Raw genomic sequence first — 22,259 nt, forward strand, 5'->3', positions numbered from 1 at the left:
CTGGACATACACAAATCTTTAACCATCCCGGGACCCCACCTCCTCCTGGGATCCTCCATTCCCCCATCCTCCACAGTGCTGATGTGTTTTTTTGTTTGTCTCTCTCCTCCAGTTGTTGTTTTTTAATAAAAGAATTGTTTTGGTTTTAAAGCAATCTTTATTCCAGTAATTGAAAGTAAACAGAGCCCTGCAAAGCAACAGGCAATTTTCTTAAACCTTCATAGTGCATTGTCTGCACCAATCACAGTCACCTCCTAGCATTACAAGCATTGCACTCCCGAGCACAGCAAATATTAGTGGATTTCAGCTTCAAATTGCTGCCTCAAGGCATCCCTGATCCTTATGGCCCCATGCTGTGCCCCTCCAATAGCCCTGGTCTCTGGCTGTTCAAATTCAGCCTCCAGGCGCTGAGCCTCAGTGGTCCAGCCCTAAGTTAAGCTTTCACCCTTCCCAAATATTATGGAACGTACAGCACCCAGCTATAAGCATAGGAATATTGTCATCAGCCAGGTCCAGCCTCCCATATAGGCAGTGCCAGCGGGCCTTTAAACGGCCAAAAGCACACTTGGATCTCCCAGGATCACCATGAGCATTTCAACACTACCGTGGCTCTTTTGGGTAATGTTGATCGCTAATTTGGCTCCTGAACCACTGAGGTCTGAGTATCACTGCTTTACACTTCTCTTTTCCATTGATGCCCAAGTAGCTTCGTTAATCCATTCTTCCCTTTTAGATTCTGCTATTAGAACTGCCTTTGCACTTTCTTGATAGCACTCGGATGTTTTCTTATTGAGTATCAGTGTGAGGAGTAGGATGCTGGTAAAAATATTCTGCTCCCTTGCGGAGACCTGTTGTCTTCTGTTTGATTTCTTGGAGGTATCACAGACCGAAGCTGGTGTGTGCCAGATTGATTTGGTGGGTTTCAGCAGCCCATCCCTGATTAGCGTGACCAAGCTCCCTGGAGCTGTAGAGTGGAGAATATCCAGGAGTTTATGTTATACAGGGGAGCAGCTCTGGGAAGGGGTAGTATGTGTGTGTCTGGAGTCGGGGGGCAGCGCCAAGGGGCATGGGTGGTGTCTGGGGTGGGTGGGGGTGTGTCTACAATGGTGGGGCAGCTGGGGGGGACAGTGTCTGTGATGGTAGGGCAGCTCTGTGGGGGGTGGGTATGGGCAGCAGGTATTGAAGGCCAGGGCAGGCTAAGCCTCCCCTGACACAGGCCGTGGCCCCACCACCCATGTTCCCCCAAGAGGCCCTGCCCTCCTCCCCCCCCTAAAATCATAGGACTGGAAGGGATCTCGAGAGGTCATCTAGTCCAGTCCCCTGCACTCATGGCAGGACTAAGTACTCTATCCTGAAGCCAGCCCAGCATGGGCTCAGCTCCATGCTGGTGGCCTCAGGGCTCCTCCAGTCATTGTGTGTGTGGGGAAAGACGAGGGGAGAGCCAGCAGACTAGCCTCCCCAAAGGGGGAGGTCACTCACCACCATGGGGGTGCAAGGGTGTAACAGAGTCACACTCATCTCTCACGAGCACCCCCTGGCTGAGTGCATGTGCCTGCCCTCTCTCTCTACCTGTTTGTGTTGGGTCTTCAGTAACTCAGCCCTCCAGCCGAGGTTCACACACTCTGTGTGATAAAAGCAAAGCAAACCACATCCAGGGTAGAAGTCCAACAGGGGGCCTATTTCAGCACATTCTAAGGTCCTTCGATCTGCAGCCCTGTCCTGGAGCTCACTTTTCAATCAGTCCAGGAGGGCCTATCACAGTACCCTGATCCAAAGTGTCTCTCAGCCCCTTCTGGGCTCTCTCAAGTTGTCCCTGCTCTTTAAGCAGTCCCAGTCCTGGTATGGGGCCACGTCCCCCAGGGCTCTCTCCTTGGAGACTCTTCACCTCTCTGGGCCTTTCTAGCCCCAGCTCTTCAGCTGGACCACTAAAAGAGTTCAGTTCCCCTTCTAGGGTGTATCAAAGTCCAGGCCACTTTCCCAGTGGCTGGTGGCAGGGACTCAGGCCTGCCTTCTACTCCAGGTCCAAGCCCAGCCATACACCATGTCCCTTTAAATACACTGCATTGCTGCTACAATTCCCTGGGCCACTTCCCCATGGCTCCAGCACAGTCTTCACCCTTACCTCAGGGCTTTGGCTGGGTGGAGTCCCAGCAGCCAGCCCAGAGCCATCCATACTCCTCTATTGCTAGCAAAGAACTGAACTTGCTCTGGCACTGCAGCTCTACTTATACTAGCCTGCTGGGCCCTGATTGGCTGCTTCCCACACAGCCAGTCTAGGCAGCTTGGAGGACCTCTCTACTGCCCTTTTCTGGGGCAGGGTGTGGCAGGGCCATCAAGCCTCCAAAAGGGGGCCCCTCAGGGCCTAGTCCAACCCATCACAGGGTGTCTGGGTTGGAGGGGGCAGTGCCACGGTGTGTGGGGATGTTTGGGATAGTGGGCAGGTCAGGGTGTCTGTGTCTTGGATGGGATAGAGGGCAGGTCTGGGCACATTTAGAGTTGCCAGGTGTCTGGTTTTTGACAGGAATGCCTGGTCAAAAAGGGACCCTGGCAGCTCCAGTCAGCACTGCTGACTGGGCCATTAAAAGTCCGGTTGGTGGCACAGGCAGGCTCCCTACCTGGCTCCACACAGCTCCCAGAAAGCTGCCGGCATCTCCTTCTGGCTCCTAGGTAGAGGGACGGCCACAGGGGCTCTGCATGCTACCCCCACCCCCAGCGACAGCTCAGCAGCTCCCATTGGCCAGGAACCGCGGCCAATGGGAGCTGAGGGGGCGGCACCTGTAGGCACAGGCAGCATGCTGAGCCATGTGGTTACACTTCCACCTAGGAGCCAGAGGGAGATGTCACTGCTTTCCAGGAGCTACCCTGGTAAGCGCTGCCTGGATCTGCACCCCAAACCCTCTTGAGTTCCCCAACCTCCTGAGCCCCTTCCTGCACTCTGAACCCCATGGCCCCAGCCTGGTGCCCCCTCCTGCACCCCAAACCCCCACCTCAGAGCCCACACCCCCAGCCAGAGCACTCACCCCTCCCCCGCACCCCAACCCCCTGCCCAGTCTGGATCCCCTTCCTGCACTCTGAACCCCTTATTTCTGGTCCCACCCCAGAGCCCACATCCCCAGCCCAGAGCCCTCACCCCCTCTCATACCCCAACCCCCTACCCCAGCCCAGTGAAAATGAGTGAGTGACCGAGGGTGGGGGAGAGCAAGCAATGAAGGGAGGGGGGATGGAGTGAGCAAGGGACAGGGCCTCGGAGAAGGGGTGGGGCAAGGGTGTTCAGTTTTCTGCAAATAGAAAATTGGCAACCCTAGGTGGGGTGTGTCTGATGGGATGGGAGGGCAGCCTGGGGTTGCGTCTGTGAGGGGATGAGGGGTGGGGGGATGGGATGGAGGGGCTGGTGGACTGCTGTGTGGGGTGGATGTGTGTCTGGGATGGAGAATCGGGGGGCAGCTCTGAAGGAGTGTGATGGGAGGTGTCCGGGTAGCTCTGTGTGTGGGGAATGTGTCTGGGAAGGGATGGGATGCGGGGGCAGCCAGGGGTGTGTGGGTGTGTGTCAGGGCAGGGTGGCAGCTTTGGTGTGAGGCTAGGCTGGGCAGGGGGGCAGCTCCTGGGTGGGGCTGGGCCAGGATATCTGCTCTTGTGTGTCTGTCACTCTCCCTGCATGAAGCAGCTGCCTTGGCCACTTCCTCCCAGGCTTGCGGTGCTCTCAGCAGTTCCCCTTCCTGGAGCCGGACGTTCCGCTCCTGCTGGCCAGACCTTATCACCCACCCGCAGCACCCTGCATATGCCCTTCAGGATGCCGGAGCTCATCTCCGTCCAAGACTTCATCTCCCAGACTCTGGAGGATCTGAGCTCCCCAACCACCTCCTCCTTCACCAGCCACATGGGCAAGTGCCGAGGCACCGTCTGCAGCCTGGAGGAGGTGAGGGGGCTGGGGAGGTGCTGGAGCCAGGGAGGGGGTGCAGCGGTGGACAAAGTCCCGCTTCCCTGCCCTCTCCTGTCTTGGAGCACAAACAGCTGGTGGGGTCTGCCAGGGCTCGGCTTATTGCTGCACTTTGTCTGCTGCTGTCTCCAGACATCTCTCACCTCCCCACCCTTCAGACCTTGACTTCCTATTCTACAATCTGCTTGCGCCTGCCTGCTTCTTCCCCATTCAGTTTTTCCATTGTGAGGCCTAAACTGAATGTCCTGGCCCCACAGAGTCACTAAGAAAGTTACTGTGGAATAAGGTTTAGGAGCCTGCCCTGGGTCCAACCCCGCACAGACTAATGGATATAATTAAAGTTGGATATAGGGAAGCATTAATTTGAAGGAAGATGAGACCAGAGTCATTACAGGGAGGTATTTGCACCACTATGGTAAAGGCTGTAACTTACTATGTAACAGACAAGTTTTCTAAGAGCTTTTCTTCACCGGAAATGTAGAACCATAGAATTATAACCCTGAAAAGGATTAAAATGGATTGCAAGGGTCATCTAGACCAGGGGTTCTCAACAAATTTTTTAGTGGCCTCAGAGTGTGGCCACCCAGGGTCGGTGCAAGGAAGTTTTGCGCCCTAGGCGAAACTTCCACCTTGCGCCCCCCGCAGTCGTGTGGCAGCTCCCCACTCCAGCTCACCTCTGCTCCGCCTCCTCCCCGAGCACGCCACCCCCCCGCTCTAATTCTCCTTCCCTCCCAGGCTTGCGGCACCAAACAGCTGATTGGCGCTGCAAGCCTGGGGGGCGGGAGAAGTGGAGCACCGATTGCGTGCTTGGGGAGGGGGCGTAGGAATGCTGTAAAAAAAATTGGGGGGACTGCTTTTTGGCACCCCCAAATCTTGGCACCCTAGGCAACCGCCTAGTTTGCCTAAATGGTAGCACCGGCCCTGTGGCCACCAACTCTTGCTGGGGGCCATGCTGACAATTTTTCCGAAAATACTTAATTAACTTTAGAAAAAACAAAAATGTGCATATACATGTCCAAATCATTGTCATTTATTTATATAGGACTTTTTTCAGACTCAGTAATAAAAATAATGTACATTTGTCTCTATTCTTTACTGGACCTAAACAGAATAGAAACACAAATAAGGTGCTTTGCATGTTCTTGTCTTTTTGTTGTTGCTTCTTTTTTAACTTGCTAGATAGTAAGTCTGCTGCTGTGAAAAGTGGCCGCAAGAAAAAGCCACTGGTGGCCGCATTTGAGAAATGCTGAATTCTAGTCTAACTTCCTGCAAAGCTGCAGGATTTGTTGTGTCTAAACCATCCAAGACAGATGCTCTCCAGCCTCTTTTTGAAAACCTCCAGGGAAGGAGATTCCACGACCTCCCTAGATGTCTGTTCCATTGTCCGACTGCTCTTACAATCAGGGCCGGTGCTTCCATTTAGGCGACCTAGGCGGTTGCCTAGGGTGCCAGGATTTGGGGGGGCAGCATTTTGCCGCCCTTGGCGGCAATTCGGCGACAGGGGGTCCTTCCACGCTCTGGGTCTTCGGCAGCAATTCTGCGGCGGGTCCTTCACTCGCTCCAGGACCCACCGCCGAAGTGCCCCGAAGACTTGGATCTCGGAAGGACCCCCCCCCCCCCCGCCAAATGGCCGCCGACCCCCGGGGGCGCGGAAGGACCCCCGCCTAGGGCGCCAAAAACCCTGGCAATGCTCCTGCTTACAATTAGGAAGTTTTTCCTCAGATTCAATCTGCTGTGCTGTAGTTTGAACCCATTGCCTCTTGTCCTGCCCTCTGTGGCAAGAAAGAACAACTTTTCTCCATCTTTTTATAGCAGCCTTTCAGGTATTTGAAGACCATTATAATATCCCCCCCTTTAATCTCCTCTTTTCCAAACTAGCCTTCAGCCTTTGCTCATATGGCTGCATTCCCTGCTCATATGGATGATCCCTTTGATCATCTTTGTCGCTCGCCTCTGGATTCTTTCCAGTTTCTCTTCATCCTTTTTATACACTAATGACCAAAACTGGACACAATGCTCCAGCTGAGGCCTAATCAGCGTGGAGTAGAGTGGTACTATCACCTCCTGTGACTTGCATGCTATGCCTCTGTTAATGGAACCCAAAATTGCATTTGCTGACTCACGTTGAGGTTGTGAGCCACCACAACTCCCAGATCCTTCTCAGCAGTGCTGCTGCCAAGCCAGTTTCCCCCATTCTGTATTTGTGCATTTGGTTTTTCTTCCCTAAGTGTAGCACCTTACATTTGTCTTTGTTGAATTTCACTTTTGTTATCTAAAGCCCAGTTCTCCAATTTATCAGGATCCCTCTGAATCTTAGCTCTATCCTCCAAAGTGTTGGCAACCCACCCGCCCCCAGCTTTGTGTCGCCTGCAGATTTGATCAGTTTGCTCTCTAGTCCTCTCATTGTCACCACCTGCGTAGCCATGTATTTACTTCCCCGATTTGACACCAGGGCCGGCTCGGGCTTTTTTCCCCCCCCGGCGGCCGGGGGGAGGGCGGCCAGAGCGCCGGGGCGAGGGCGGCGAGCCCTGCTGTGGCCCCGCTCTCCCCGGCGGCCAGAGCGCCGCACCGCCCCCCTCCAGGTGCCGCCCCAAGCACCAGCTTGGTTGCCTGGTGCCTGGAGCCGGCCCTGTTTGACACTCCTTATCCAGGCCTTTTCCTTCAAAAGGGAGGATGGACGAGAACACCACTTGAACCCCACGCTCTCTTTTATCCTTCTTCCCACAGCCATATAGGGTTGCCAACTTTCTAATCGCACAAAACTAAACACTCTTGCCCTGCCCCTTCCTGAGGCCCCACCCTGCCCCTTCTCTGTGGCCCCATCCCCACTCACTCTCCCTCACCCACTTTCACTGGGGTGGGAGGGATTGGGGGGGAGAGGATGAGGGCTCCAGCTGGGGGTGCAGGCTGTGGGGTGGAGCTGGGGATGAGGGGTTTGGGGTGCAGGAGGGGGCTCAGGGCTGGGGCAGGGAGTTGGGGTGGAGGAGGGAGTGAGGGGTGTGGGCTCCAGGAGGGGGTTCTGACCTGGGGCAGGGGGTTGGGGTGTGGGAGGAGGTTCAGGGTGTGGGCTCCAGCCAGCTCTTACCTCAGGTGGCTCCCAGTCCACAGCACAATGAGGCTAAGGCAGGCTCCCTGCCTGCCCTGGCGCTGTGTGGGTCCCAGAAGCATCCAGCATGTCCAGCTCCTAGGCACAGGGGCGGCCAGGTTGCTCTGCACAGTGCCTGCGCCCATAGGTGCCCCCCTGCAGCTTCCATTGGCAGCTGTGGAGCCGGCACTCAGTATGGGGGCAGTGTGTGAAGCTTCCCTGATGGCCCCTGCACCTAGGGGCCGCAGGGATACGCCGGCCACTTCTGGGACCCACATGGAGCCAGGGCAGGCAGGGAGCCTACCTTAGCCCCACTACACCACTGACCGGACTTTTAGTAGCCCAGTCAGCGGTACTGTCCGGAGCAGCCAGGGTCCCTTTTCAATCAGGCGTCCAGTCGTAAAACGGATGCCTGGCAACCCTAAAGCCATGTAATCTGCAGTGATCCGCTCAAGGTCATTCTTGGCAGTATTGCTGGTGCCCATGTGGATAAGTAGGAAGGAGCAGTGGTCCAAGGGCTTGATGAGTCTTGAAAGACTCTGTCACATCCTGAATTTTAACTCCAGGCAAGCAGCACACACTTTTTGGAATTCCCTGTCTGGGTGGCAGCTAGATGAATGTCTCCCTTAGGAGGGAATCCCCGACCACTCTTCTCCTCCTTTTGGGAGTGGTGGTTGTGGAACTCCTATGCCTAGGACAATGCATCCCATGGCTTCAGGTCAACGGGGTCTCCTTCTGACTCCTTCCTCAGATGACTCTTCCAAGGCATTCTCATCAGTAGTACCTGTGCAGAGAGCCTAAAAGCAGTTGTTTACCTCTATCTGTGCTGGGGTATATTGGTTCTCCTCCTCCTTCTTCTGGAGGTCATATACTGCAAACTTTCTTCTTTGTTCTTCAGTCCCCCCCTGCACTGCCCTCTCCAATTCTTCGGCATGCTGTGCCCACAGTACCAAATCCTGACTTCTATCCAGGAAGTCTACATTTTTTCTGATGCAGTGCACGCAGGGTCATTACTTGGGTCTCTAGTCCTTTAACCTTTTCTTCCAGTATGGGGGCCAGCTTGCACTTTGTACAACCAAAGTCACTTCTAAGCTCCAGGACAAAGACGGCACATCCCATGCAGGTCACAGCAATTCATACTTCACTATCCATATTTCCAACCTTGTAATGTATCAAGAGTCTCTTCAGATGCTGTAACTACTGCTTGCAGAAGCCTGAAAGGCAAAACCCTGTGTGGGCTTTCCCCCTAGGCAAACTCCCTCTGTTTGCTTCTCTTCTTTTTGCTGCAAGTCAAGTGTTGCCCCTAGCTTGGGTCCTGGTCACACACACGCAAAACACGTAACTTGAGCATAGTGGTGCTGGTAACTGGACTTGGCTGGCCTGTCCAGGACCATAGGCTACAGTCTGAGTTAGGCCTGGACTACACTTACAGCACTGCAGCGCCTCAGCTGCACCAGGGCAGCTGTGCCTAACGCTTAGTGAAGTTGCTGCCTATGCCGACGGGAGAGCTTCGCCCATTGGCACAGGTACTCCACCTCCCCAAGAGGTGGTAGATGTGTCAACAGGAGAAGCCCTCCCACACACATAGTGCTCTTCACATTGGGAGTTCGGTCAGTACAACTGTGTCAGTCGGGGTGTTTTGCACCCTCCTGAGCAACGTAGTTTGTAGTGTAGACCAGGGTTTACACACAATGCAGCAGCAGCTAATGCAACCATTCTGTACAGCTCCCATGGTATTGGGCAGTGAGACTGCTCTCATTCGAGCTAGGCTAACTCAAGAGGAAATGACTTATGGGAGTTAACTCTACAGTAAAGACATAGCCTTGGTGCTCTGAAACCCATATGCTTATGTAACCCTTCTGCCCGTCAGAGTTGGCAGCAACGAGTGCCAGGTGCAGTATCTAGGGGTTCTGTTTCAATAACGCAATGCAAAACCAGCTCGAGCCCCCACCCAGTGACCTGGGACAATTACATACCACCCCCCGGGTGCCTCAAAGAGGCAATATTCCCCTCTCGCAAGCACAGAGTCTGAGCGTAGCAAAAGCCTTTTAATAAAGGAGGGAAACATTGCGGCATTATGTTGGGGAAACATCACAAACAGGATTCATAACACAAACCATGAGCAAAAGACCCACCTCCAAGTAAGTTTGGCAGTGTCCTTTTCCCCTCAGGGTCTTAAGTCCAGCAACCCCACAGTCACCCCCACCCACAGTTTCTGTCCTTGGTCAGTGCAGCCCCCAGAGTTCAGAAGCTCATCTGCAGAGTTTACCTCCCAGCCTGGGTGGAAGTGGGGGAGGTATGAGGGGCAGCTTACATGCTCCGCTGCTCGGGTTGACGACTGATTGCCCCACACCTCTCTGTGGGGTTCTGCTAGTCTTTACTGTCCGGCTAGCCGCTCCTCTCCACCAGCCACGTGGCTAGCCGCTCACCAGTATGTCTTCAGGCCCCCTCCACACTTAACACAGCTCTCAGCTGTGTGTAGGAGGGGGCCCTAGTGCCAGCACACTCAGAACCACTTGCCCAAGTCAGTGATTTCAGCTCTACAGCATGTAACAAGACTCCTAATGGCATCAAAACTGCTCTGTTATTACACAGTGGAGAGAGAAGGGGTCAAAGTGGTGTTTCAGGCCCACACTTCTGGGTATGCATACATGTCCCCAGCCTCTCTCAGTTCACTGGCCTTTGGAACCCATGTCCCTTGCCTAGCAAGTGCTACTTAGTTGAGGGCGAGTCCCTCCGTCATAAAATGCCAAGTACAGTTCTACTATCCCTGATTCCATAATCAGGATAACAACTTATTACTCCTGCCCCAATAACAAAGAGACTAGGGGTCCCACAGCAGACAAAGTGACCATTTGGGCAAGCAGTCCCTTCAGGCTAGGCGGGGTGGGTGTGCCCATGCAAACAAGATCAGCCCCTGAAGTCCTTTTCCACAACTCACCACCAGATGTCAGGTTAGAACTCATTCTGACTGCTTACATTTGGATAGATTGCCTTGAAATTTGCTGTGCCCGCTGAGGGGGGAAATCTATATTGAAGGTTGTTTGAGCCAGGGGTTCTCAAGATACTCCACCCAAAATGAGGTCATCAATATTTTACTGTTTTTATTATTTTTTGTGCACACTTGGAGCTCAGAGGATAGCTCTGATCCTCCCCAGACTCGCATCACCCACTTGTGTTTGATCTCAGAGGTACCCACTAGCCCTTTGGGGAAACAGATGCTATTTACTGTAAATGTTGACTCTACAATGTGACAAACTATTGACACATGTGCAGCAGGACTGAGCCTCTGCTACAAGCCAGAGTGTTTGACAGCCTAATATTAGAGTGAGTGGGTGGCTCAAGGTGCTATGCTCTGCCTATTCACCCTGAGCACGAGCACTCCCACTTCCCCCCAATGTATGGTGAGTTTGAGTCCTACCTTGGCAGCTTTCAGTCTGTGGTGGGCATATTAGTTGCTCTTGCCTGTATTCCTTCTGGAAGGTTTGTTCTCTTCCTGGTTTAAGAGCTGATGTTTCAAAGTTCTCTGAACAGATTCCTTGATAATAATTCTAAAGTAACATCTGAAAGTAGCATTAATTAAATAGAAGGAAGATGAAACAATATTATGGTAATATAATCACACCACATCCTTCCCAACAATTTCCTGACTAATAGGGCTGATTGTAACCAAAGAAAAGTAAGTAGTTGCAACTTTTGATCAATGTCAGCATGATCAAGGGGGTGTTGCTGAGCAACAGGAAATGAACCCCTAATACACCAGTCTTTAGAGTACAGCTGTCTAAGGTCAGCTTAGACTAATGCTGTGCCAGGATAGCGTCAGTCAAAACCATAACTTATATTTCTCATGAAAAACAAACAGAAAACAAATTGCAGCTTTCTACAACAATTCATTGACAAACCTAGGAATGATACTTATCCATTTCACCATCAAAGTGTTGTAGTTCCCATGAGCCCCTCCCCCACAAGAGTAAGCCTCTTTGGCTTCAGGGCCTCCTGGGACCCCAACTTCCACAGTCAGCAGTGACTCTCAGCCAGCCTCGTAAAACAGAAGGGTTTATTAATCATCTGGAACACAGCTAGAACAGTTCTTTGTTAGCTGTAACTTTCTGGTTTCTGTGCTAAGTACATCTTGGGCAGGCCCAGAGCCCTGGCTCCCCCCCCCAGAGACCCAAACCAGGAGAGTATCCTGTTTCCAGCAGCCCATCCTCAGTCATGCCCATTTGCTCCTCCTCTGCCATTGTCATCTTTCCTATGCAAAAACCTGGCCTCCACCTCAACTCTTTGTTCTCTAACACATTACAACTGGCAGGCTTCTTGCAGAGGTGGGACCCCTTGTCCATCAGTTGCCTAGGTTACAAAGTGCCCAGCCATTGTCTGGGCCCGAGCAGCCAGGCGATAATCATACCTGGTCCTCCGTGTCTCTACAGATATTAAACCACCTTTCCCTCTACCTAGGTAAACATGCAGCACATAGGGGAAACTGAGGCACACAGTATTCATACAAAATGTTAAGAAAATCCCCAGTTTGTCACAAAGGCATACATTTTTAAAGATGAGTAATTAACCACTGGAACTATTTACCAAGGATCATGGTGGATTCTCCAGCAATGACAATTTTTCAGTCAAGATTGGATGTTTTTCTACAAGAGCTGCTCTAGGAATTATTATGGGGAAGATCCTTGGCCTGTGTTATACCGAAGGTCAGACTAGATGATCACAATGATCCATTCTGGCCTTGGACTCTATTAATCAAATCTACCAATATCTGTGCCCAGCACAGCTCCAAATAGCACTCATAGAATCCTAGGATATCAGGGTTGGAAGGGACCTCAGGAGGTCATCTAGTCTAAGCCCCTGCTCAAAGCAGGACCAATCCCCAGACAGAGTTTTGCCCCAGATCCCTAATGGCCTCCTCAAGGATTGAACTCACAACCCTGGGTTTAGCAGGCCAATGCTCAAACCACTGAGCTATCCCCCCCCTCAGTGCTCTGGGGAGCACCCCTGATTCAAGGAACACTTGCTGCTGTTTGGGATAAGGAACAGGGACCTCACTGAGGGACTCTGCAGGGCAGGGATCAGAGAGGGCAGAGGTAGTTTTTTGCATGTGAATAGGGATGTGAAATAGTGTAATGGGTTGCAGGACTCACCACCCACTGGTTGCTCTGGGACTTAGCTCTTTTCAGCTGGGGAGTGCCCTCTGCACGTGGTGTCTCGCCCATTGTCTGCTCTGCTGGTTTGGGACCCACGTTGCTCCCCGCTCAGCAGTGCCCTCTTTAGGACACTACCCTCCAGCAGTGCCCACTACTTCTTTCTCACCCCCCTTCCAGGGGTCACAGCCATCCTTTGGCTTGCACCCACCGCAGGGGCCAACCACAACCCAAAGTCTAGCCCCTCACTTCAGGGGCAAGTTGCAGTCTGTATTGGCCACACTCCTCTGCAGCCAGGTGCAGTGCAAGGGGGACAGGGGGAAACCCAGCCCCCCACCCCGGGTCCAGACCCAGGGACCCTCTAGCAGCAGCCTCTCTGCTCTCCTTCTCTCCCCTTGTCTGCCTATTGTCCCTGGGCCACCTCCCTTTGGCCCTTGCACCTTCTTGGCCCTTTCTAGCAGGGGCCTGCAGCCTAGCAGGTAACAGGCCAGAGCTTACTCTCTGCTCCCCTGAGCCTGCCCAGCACTGCTCTATTTCAGATGCTATCCCTGGGAGCCAGTTCTCCTCCTTTGCTGGTCAGGGAGAGAATCCCCTCTGCTCTGCCGGGCAGCTCCTTATATCTGGGCTGCCCCAGCACCTGCCTCCTGTCTGGCTCCTAACAAGCCTGGCTGTAATTAGCTGGAGATTTCTACAGTCTCCCTGGCTGCTTCTGCCCCACCCCCTGCTGGAGTGGGCCACCTGCACCACTACAGTCTTCTTTGAGTTCATTCTCACATCAATCTACTTGCCCTTTTCCAGTGGTATTGACCTTGGTGACTAACACGGGACATGGTGCAATTTCCTTGTGTTGCTTCATTCTCAACCGTCACTACTTGTATCTCTCTCCAAAGCCAGAATCTCTCATTTAAAACAGAGCTGCTACATCAGGAAATTGTGGTTATGGAAAATGTTGTTTACTACTGAGTCCAGGCCTAGGTCTCTGCAGACATTAAGGAATAAAAGGTAACTAGAAAACCAGTGGGGTTGTGCCCCTCTGTGCTGCTTTATGGTACATAAGGAGGGCCTGGAAGTGTTGGTTTTTGCTTTAACATGATTTTTACAGCTTGTTTTTACCTTAGAAAGGTCAGGAAGGAGACCACTAGCTAGTCTCTCCAGCAAAACCAGGAGGCTCCTCGGTGCCAGGGTGGTAGGGTGGAAAGGCTCAATAATGTGGCCATTGGGCTTAATGGAAATGTGCATTTTTATATGTGCATCTTGCACTCTGGAGCACATATAAAAATTGAAATACAATGGTGAGAAGGTCAGAGCTGATGGGGGGGGGAGGGGAATTGCAGAGATGTTGCTCGACATGGAGCATAAGTTATTAAAATAACATCCACTCTCCAGATTCTTAGATTCCAAGGCCAGAAGGGCCCACTGTGATCATCTAGTCCAGGGGTTCTCAAACTGGGGGTCAGGACCCCTCAGGGGGTTGCGAGGTTATTACATGGGGGGTTGCGAGCTGTCAACCTCCACCCTAGACCCCGCTTTGCCTCCAGCATTTATAATGGTGTTAAATATACAAAAAAAGTGTCTTTAATTTATAAGGGAGGTTGCACTCAGAGGCTTGCCATGTGAAAGGGGACACCAGTTCAAACGTTTGAGAACCACTGATCTAGTCTGACCTCCTGTATAACACAGGTCAGAGAACAGCCCCAGAATAATTCCTAGAGCACATCTTGTAGAAAAACGTCCAATCTGGATTTAAAAATGTCAGTGATAGAGAATCTACCACAATCCTTGATAAATTAGTCCAATGGTTAATTACTCTCACTGTCAAAAAATTACATCTTATTTCCAGTCTGAATTTGACTAGCTTCAGCTTCCAGCCATTGGATGGTGTTATACCTTTCTCTGCTAGATTGAAGAGCCCATTATTAAATACTTGCTCTCCATCTAGGTACTGATAGAGTGTAATCAAGTCACTCCTTAACCTTCTCGTTGTTAGACTCAAAGAGCTCAATCTATTTATTCTAGCACCGTAAGGCAGGTTTTCTAATTCTTTAATAATTCTCAGGCTCTTCTCTGAACCCCCTCCAATTTTTCAACATCCTTCTTGAACTGTGGGCACCAGAACTGGACCCAACATTCCAGCAACAGTTGCAGCAGCGCCAAATTCAGAAGTAAAATAACCTCACTACACTACTACTTGAGATTCCCCTCTTTAGACATCCCAGGATTTCATTAGCCCTTTTGGCCACAGTGTCTCACTGGGAATGCATGTTCAGCTGATTATCCACCACAACCCCCAAAACTCTATCCTGGGAAGCAGTGACTCTGCAAGAGTCCCCCATCCTATAAGTATGGCCTATGTTTTTTGTTCCCAGATGTATACATTTACACTTAGCTGTATAAAAAACATCGTCCAGCTGAGCGCTTTACAAGCATAACCCTTATGTAGATAAGTCAGTATCATAGTCCCTGTTTTACAAGTGGAGGGAAACTGAGGCAGACAGAGGGAAGTGGCTTGCCCAAGGTCATACTGGGCATCTGTGTATAGAACTCAAAACTACGTGTGTTACGAACTTGCATTTAGCTGTAGGTATATCTAGGAACAAAGAAGTTGGGAGGTGATGTTATCTCTGTACAGTGATGATCAGACAGTTCATGGATACAGCATCCAGTTCTGGTGTCCACACTTTAAACAGGATATTGAAAAACTGGAATAGTTGAAGAGAAGAGCTACAAGAATGATTTAGGGTCCAGAAACCCTGGCTTACAGCGAGATACGTAAGGAGCTCAATCTGTCTAGCTTCTTGAAGAGAAAGTTAAGCGGAAACTTGACCAGGATCTATCAGTACCTACCCAGGCACAATTCTGATAGCTCTTTAATCCAGCAGATAAAGCAGAACAAAATCCAGGGGCTGGAAAGTGAAGTTTGACCATTTAAAATTGAAAATAAGGTGCAAATTTTGAACCGTGGGGTGATTAATTACTGGAGCAATCTACCATGGGATGGCTCTCTACAATGTATGCTCTAGGGGGAGGTTCTCTGGCCTGTGCTCTGGAGGAGGTCAGACTAGATGATCACAATGGTCCCTTCTGGCCTTAATATCTAGGAATCTGAAGGCAGAGTCTGAGCCAGGCATAAGTGATCTGACAAACAGCCAGAATCTCCCAACACTTTCTACCTTGGCATTGAGGGCATGTTCTCCAAAGTATCAAGGGAGACAACTTCTCTGGAACCAAGGGTAATGGCAAGTAGCCCCAGGAGTCGTTGGTACAAACAAGGGCATTGGAGGGGGGTCTGTGAGATGGTGCCAGTGTTGTGGTTTGGGTCTCGTGGCTTCACAGAGCAGGACCCCACCCTGTGAGAATACTGCATCTCATAAGAACATAAGAATGGCCATACTGGGTCAGACCAATGGTCCATGGAGCCCAGTATCCTGTCTTCTGACAGTGGCTGGTGCCAGATGCATCAGAGGGAGTGAACAGAACAGCATAGTTCTCAAGTGATCCATCCCCTGTCATCCAGTCCCAGCTTCTGGCACTCAGAGGTCTAGGGACACCCAGAGCATAGGGTTGCATCCCTGACCAGCTTGGCTAATAGCCCTTGATGGACCTATCTCATTCTTTCTTTTTAACCCAGTTATACTTTTGGCCTTCACAACATCCCCTGGCAACAAGTTCCACAGGTTGACTGTTTCATATGAAGTACTTTCTTTATATTAGTTTAAACTTGCTGCCTATTAATTTTATTAGGTGACACCCTCCCCAGTTTGTGTGTTATGTGAAGGGGTAAATAACACTTTCTCCACACCATTCCTGATTTTATAGACCTCTGTCAAATCCCTCCTCAGTTGTCTCTCTTCTAAGCTGAACAGTCCCAATCTTTCTAATCTCTCCTCATATGGAAGCTGTTCCATACTCATAGTAATTTTTGTTGCCCTTCTCTGTACTTTTTTCAATTCTAATATCTCTCTTTTGAGATGGGGCAACCACATCTGCATGCAGTCTTCAAGGTGTGTGTGTACCATAGATTCATATTGTGGCATATTTTCTGTTTTCTTATCTATCCCTTTCCTTATGGTTTCTAACATCTGGTTCGCTTTTTTGACTGTCGCTGCACATTGAGCAGATGTTTTCAGAGAACTATCCACAATGACTCCAAGATCTCTTTCTTGAGTGGCAACAGCTAATTTAGATTCCGTCATTTTGTGTGAATAGTTGGGATCATGTTTTCCAATATGCATTACTTTGCACTTATCAAAATTAAATTTCCTCTGCCATTTTGTTTCCCAGTCACCCAGTTTTGTGAGAGCCCTTTGTAACTCTTCGCAGTCAGATTTGGATTTAACTCTCTTGAGTAATATTGTGTAGTCTGCAAACTTTGCCACCTCACTGTTTACCCCTTTTTCCAAATCATTTATGAATATATTGAACAACACTGGTCCCAGTACAGAACCCTGCTATTTACCTCTCTACACTGTGAAAACTGGCCATTTATCCCTACCCTTTTTTTCCTGACTTTTAACCAGTTACTGATCCAGGAGAGGACCTTCCCTCTTATCCTGTGACTGCTTACTTAAGTTAAAAGCCTTTGGTGAGGGACCTTGTCAAAGGCTTTCTGACAGTCCATGTACACTATATCCACTGGATCACCCTAGTCCACATTTGTTGACCCACTCAAATAATTTGAACAGAATTCTCTGAAAATTACTTTTTTTTTGTGGGCCTTCCTTGATGCCAAGGAAGTTGGTGATGGCACAAGTGTCCATGGGGAGTCGCTGTGCTGCCTGGCTACAAGTTGTTCCACCCCAAGAATGGTAAACTTGGCCTCTTCCCTAAGGAGGACTCTCGGGCATCTGCATGAGCCCAAGAAATAAGGAGTAAATTTGTGTGCTTTTCCCAGAGGGAGTGACTGTCACTGCATGAGAATGGGTCAGAACTATTGTGATGGGTTGTCACCCCCGGTGCAGTCTGACAGCTGTGAGAACCACTGCGCCCCTCTAACCAGCCAGCTGGGTCATCCCTTCTCACCCTACTTCATTGATGATTTAGCCTCTCCAGGCCGTTACCACCCAACACGACAGCAGGTGGCGCCACACACCCAAGTAAGCTACCTGAGTGCTTACCTAAGCCACTCACAGACAGACAAGAGACAACAGCCAATTTCCCAGGCTTGCACCCCCCATTGGAGTATAAACCCAAAATTATACCATTTTGCACTGCACAGGGGTCTGTACAATGTAAGCTCATAAATAGTTCACCCCTCCCTAGGATGACCAGATGTCCCGATTTTATAGAGACAGTCCCGATTTTGGGGGCTTTTTCTTATATGGGCACCTATTACCCCCTCACCCCCATCCCGATTTTTACACTTGCTATCTGCTCACCCTACCCCTCCCTCAATGTGGAGAGGACAATGCACGCTTGTGTTAACCAAGCTGAGACTTTCCCCTGACGCTTCACTTAAAGGCACACTAGTTTAGATTAAAACATAAAACAAGTTTATTAACTACACAAAGATAGTTTTAAGTTATTAGAAGTGATAGCAAACAGATCAAAGCAGATTACTTAGTAAATAAACAAAACTGCAAACTAAGTCTAAAATACTAGAAAGATTGGATATTGTCAAGCCAAAGGGGGTGAGGGGGGCTCGGATACACTCAATTAAGCCACACCAGGTGTATAAATATAACCGGTTTTATTGCCAAAGTATAATAAGCTTCCCAGCCTTCACGCGTTACTAAATACGTGCTTTCCAGCAAGCAGGCAGGCAAGAATCAATGCTTACGCCCCCTTCTGCTACTGACAGTCCTGGGCCCTCCAGTCTTGTCCTTGAGGGCTCGTAGCAGGTGCTGCTCCAGCATGGGGAATTCCTGGGCACCCGCAAGGTCAGGGTCCGCAGGTGAAACTGTTCATCTAAAGCAATTCTCAGAGCTGCTTTTATCATCATCTCCTTCTAAGGGGGGGCGGATTCACCCACAAGCAGGCTCTGGCAGGTAACACAACTGCTCTCCATTCCCACACTCAACACTCTCTGGCCTTCCTTATCAATTTACTTGTTTATCCAGTCGAGTGGCTGCAAGCCAGCCCAGCTGGTCAAAGCCAGTCCACTACTAGCTCCACCCAAACTATTCTGTAACAACAGCCCAAGGTAATTTGTGGTCAGCTCCAACAGATATGAATTAGCAATCGCTCACCCTGGCTGATAATACAAGCAGGCTTGCAGATTCTCAAGGAACAAGCTGCACTTGCTTTGCAGCTTGGGCTCCCCACCCCCATTCCAAGTCCTTTTCTTCCAGAGCTTCTCTCAGGTGATGAGTTGTGGGGGAGTGAAGAACAAGAGATGATGTCACTCCCAGCCTTATATAGCTTTTCCATATGGCGGGAACCCTTTGTTTCAAACTTGATTTCCAGACCAGTTTGTCGAAAAATACAGGTACCCAAAATGGAGATCAGTGTCATGTCATCTGGTCACATGCCTTTGTATACCGTGTGTTAGAGGGCTTTCCCTTCACCCTCTCCCCTGGTTCTTGTCATGCAGACAGAAAGCAGAAGACCAGAAGTCCGAAGTGCAGGCAATGGGATGTTTATTGGGATTACTTTCCAGCAAGCATGTGTCCCATAACTCTGATGCCTCAGTGTTCCCTCTTCCCCTCCTCAGCAGGCATAATTATACCTGAAATGCACATCCACAATCCCACCCCTTATAACTTAGCATCATGTTCCATTTTGGGTCTGGGGTCTTCGTCTCAACTCTTTTGTACCCCATGGGAGGGGTAAGGAGTGAGGTTGTCGTATGGTCAGGGACAGGCATTTCTTTGGTCTTTTAGTGTTTTATACCTTCCCCCAAATTGCCCTTTGCCCCTCACGACTGGTTGCTTGACTTTGCCTTGAGATAAGGGTTGAGGCAATCTTCAAGTGTTCGTTCAAGTAACACTTTAACCGCTTTTATCTGTTCCCATTGTACTAACAAACCCATCTGACTAGGCAGAAGCAATAAACACAGGCTTTGTTTACACATATTAGTGTAAGATATAAGAGTATCAAAAAGTCAAACCCAAAATTCTATCCCAGGCTAACAAACAGACTTATATACTAACACCCTGCTGAGTCAGAGCAGCCGTACCCATAGGCTGTCTGGAGCGTTCTCAGGAAGGCTCTCCAGGTGGGGGATAAGCTTCTCCTAAGGCCCATTACCTTGAACAAGACCCTCCCCAAACAGCTGTCTAGGCTGGAAGCATCTTTCCTACAGATGATGTCACTCAGGTGTCACTACGTTTGAAATACAGCTACATAGTCAATATTCATAACTTTAGATGCAAAAATGATACATGCACACAAATAAGATAGTCATATTCAGCAAATCATAACTTTTCCCTTCTTCTCTGGTGATGTGTAAGGTGGCCTCGAATGTGCCATCTCTTTCTTACGTACTTTTCTGGCCCCCATGGGTGTAATATCTGAGCACCTCAGAGCCTTCGGAAATTAGAAAACAGGTCTTACGGTCATTGACTCAAGGAGCTCAATCTAGTTAGTTTAACAAAGAGAAGGTTAAGGGGGGGACTTGATACAGTCTGTAAATATCTACATGGGGAGCAAATATTTGATAATAGGCTCTTCAATCTAGCAGAGAGAGGTCTGACACAATCCAATGGCTGGAAGTTGAAGCTAGACACATTCAGGCTGGAACTAAGATGTAAATTTGTTAGAGTAATTAACCAGTGGAACAGCTTCCTAAGGGTTGTGGTGTAGTCTCCATTACTGGCAATCTTTAAATAGTGATTGGATGTTTTTCTCTAAAATCTGCTGTAGTTCAACCTCAGCCAGAGGATTTAGAACAGGAGTAACTAATGCAGGGATACCATGTGTTATGCAGGAGGTCAGACTCGATAACCTTAAAATCCATTAATCTAATGTGTCCTCACCCACCCCTGTGAGGCAGGGCAGTGCCCACTCCCCATAGTACCATCAGGGAGCAGAGAGATGGGTGACTTGTCCAAGTCACGCAGGAAGGCTGGGGTGGAACAAGGCACCTTAATGCTGCCCTGCAATAGCCATACAATTATCATTAAGGCAGTGTGGGATTGTGAGCCTTGTTTAGATTACACTAATTTAAAGACACCATCATTTTTCCTCTCATGGTGTATCCTGACCCTCATGTCTTGAACCCAGGTCTGTAGGAGAGCCTCCAACCCTCCACTTGGCAGCCTGCTGGCTAGCACTTACCTGGGACCTGTGAAGCCCAGCCCCAGTGTGAGGCTCCACCCCTGAGGTCCCATTGGTAGAGTTCCATGGTGGTTGATTAGCCACTGGCCTGCTGAAGCTATCAGCAGAGACAGAGAGCTGTCTGAGCAACTGGGCTCCAGCCCTGCTCTGGACTGTGTGCCTTGTGTTCCCTGCTCCCCCAGCTTCATTCCTGGCATCTGACCTGGCTTGACTTCTGGCATCTGACTTGTGGTTTCTGAGTCCAGTTTGCCTCTGACCCTCTGGTATCCTAACCTGGCCCGACTCATGGTTCGAATCTCCAGTTTGTCTCCTGCAGCGGACTCTGGCTCTGATTTCTAGGTCTGGCCACCCATGCCCCGGCTGTGACATGGCAGAGTTAGGGTCTGTGGGTGCCCTACCCTTTCTTACCTTAACAGATGGGGATTTCTGGCAAGTGTAACCTTAACTCTGAATTGCTTGGGTTTGCAATGCTTGGTTTAGGGCTATTTACACTGTCTTAACCATGGTTTTGTCATATGTTACCCAGGCAATTGTAATCCTGGCATTGGAGTGCAGGGTGTTGCTACCTTAATAATGTACTTGGAGCATGGGCTGAGATGGGCAAAAGTTCCTGTAGGAGTTGGGTGCAGTGAGCTTTGGGCACTGAGGGCTAGATCCACAAAGGGACGTAGGCCCTAAGTCCAATGCTTAGGCACTGCTGAGATCGTCCAAACCCTCACTCGGCTGCCACCTAAATTCCCTAGGCCCCTAAGTTTTTGCAGCTGGGCATGTGGAAGCTGCCACGTCCTGATGCTGGTGTGCTCTGAACATGTCTAAACCCTCGCAAAAGACAGCTGTGGGTTAGCAGGTCAGGAGTTTTGGGGACGGGCTAGCTGGTGTGTGTGTCCCAGAATACCCACAGATAAGGCCTTTTGTGCGTCTAGCCATGACTGTTGAAAGCCCCACCTGCAGTATTTTGTGTGTAAAGAGGGGAAAGATAGGGCTACCATATTTCCACAATCAAAAAAGAGGACACTGGGGGGGGGAGCCCCACCCCGCCCCCATCCACTCCCTCCCACTTCCCACACCCTGACTGCCCCCCTCAGAACCTCCAACCCCCCCTGCTTCTTGTCCCCTGACTGCCCCCTCCTGAGAACCCCCCACCCTAACTGCCCCCCTAGGACCCTACCTGTCCCCTGTCTGCCCCGACCCTTATCCACTCACATGGGTGGCAGGTTTGTAGAAATTTTGGTGGTGCCCAGAACCCGCCCCCCACACCTGCCTGGGAGGGGGGTTGGGTGGGGGGAGGAGGTCTGGGGTACAGATCCTGGTCTGGGGATTAGGGTGCAGGAGGGGTGCAGGGATAGAGTTTGGGTGCTGAGTGCAGGCTCCGGGCTGGGGCAAGGGGTGGGTGTGCAGGAGGGAGTGAGGGGTGCAGGCTCTGGGATGGAGTTTGGGGGTGGGAGGTGGTGCAAAGGGAGGGGGTGCAGGCTTTGGGAGGGAGTTTGAGGGCAGGAGGAGGTGTGTGGGAAGGGGGAGGGAGTTTGGGGATAGGAGGGGGTGCAGGGGTGAGGGGTGTGGGTCTGAGGATGAGGGGTTCATGATGCAGGAGGGGGCTCAGGGATGGAGCAGAGGATTAGGGTGCAGGGGGATGAGGGTTGGGTCTGAGGATGAGGGGTTCATGATGCAGGAGGGGGCTCAGGGCTGGGGCAGAGGATTAGGGTGAGGGGGGATGAGGGCTGGGGATGAGGGGTTTGGGGCGTTGGAGAGACTCAGGGCTAGGGTGGAAGGTCAGAGTAAGGGCAGCCTGCCTTGCCATTAGTGGATGGGGGGCATTAGGCCCCTGGGGCAGCAGACAGCAGTTGCTGCCGGGAGGAATGTGGGCAGCACAAGC

The 22,259-nt window shown here is 50.7% G+C and overlaps 1 protein-coding gene across 1 annotated transcript in view; it reads left to right on the top strand.

Annotated features, from left to right (window-relative positions):
* Nucleotides 1-3,778: 3,778 nt before the first annotated feature.
* The window catches only part of LOC112113961 (arf-GAP with SH3 domain, ANK repeat and PH domain-containing protein 2-like), a 106,334-nt gene continuing 87,853 nt past the window's right edge, over nt 3,779-22,259 (top strand). The window contains exon 1 of the mRNA XM_026656842.1: nt 3,779-3,916. Coding sequence (XP_026512627.1) covers nt 3,779-3,916 — 138 coding nt within the window. The remainder of the gene's footprint in view (nt 3,917-22,259) is intronic.

The sequence above is a fragment of the Terrapene carolina genome, unplaced genomic scaffold (genome assembly GCF_002925995.2).
Source record: "Terrapene carolina triunguis isolate 2854851 unplaced genomic scaffold, T_m_triunguis-2.0 Scaffold233, whole genome shotgun sequence".
Classification (NCBI taxonomy): domain Eukaryota; kingdom Metazoa; phylum Chordata; order Testudines; family Emydidae; genus Terrapene; species Terrapene triunguis.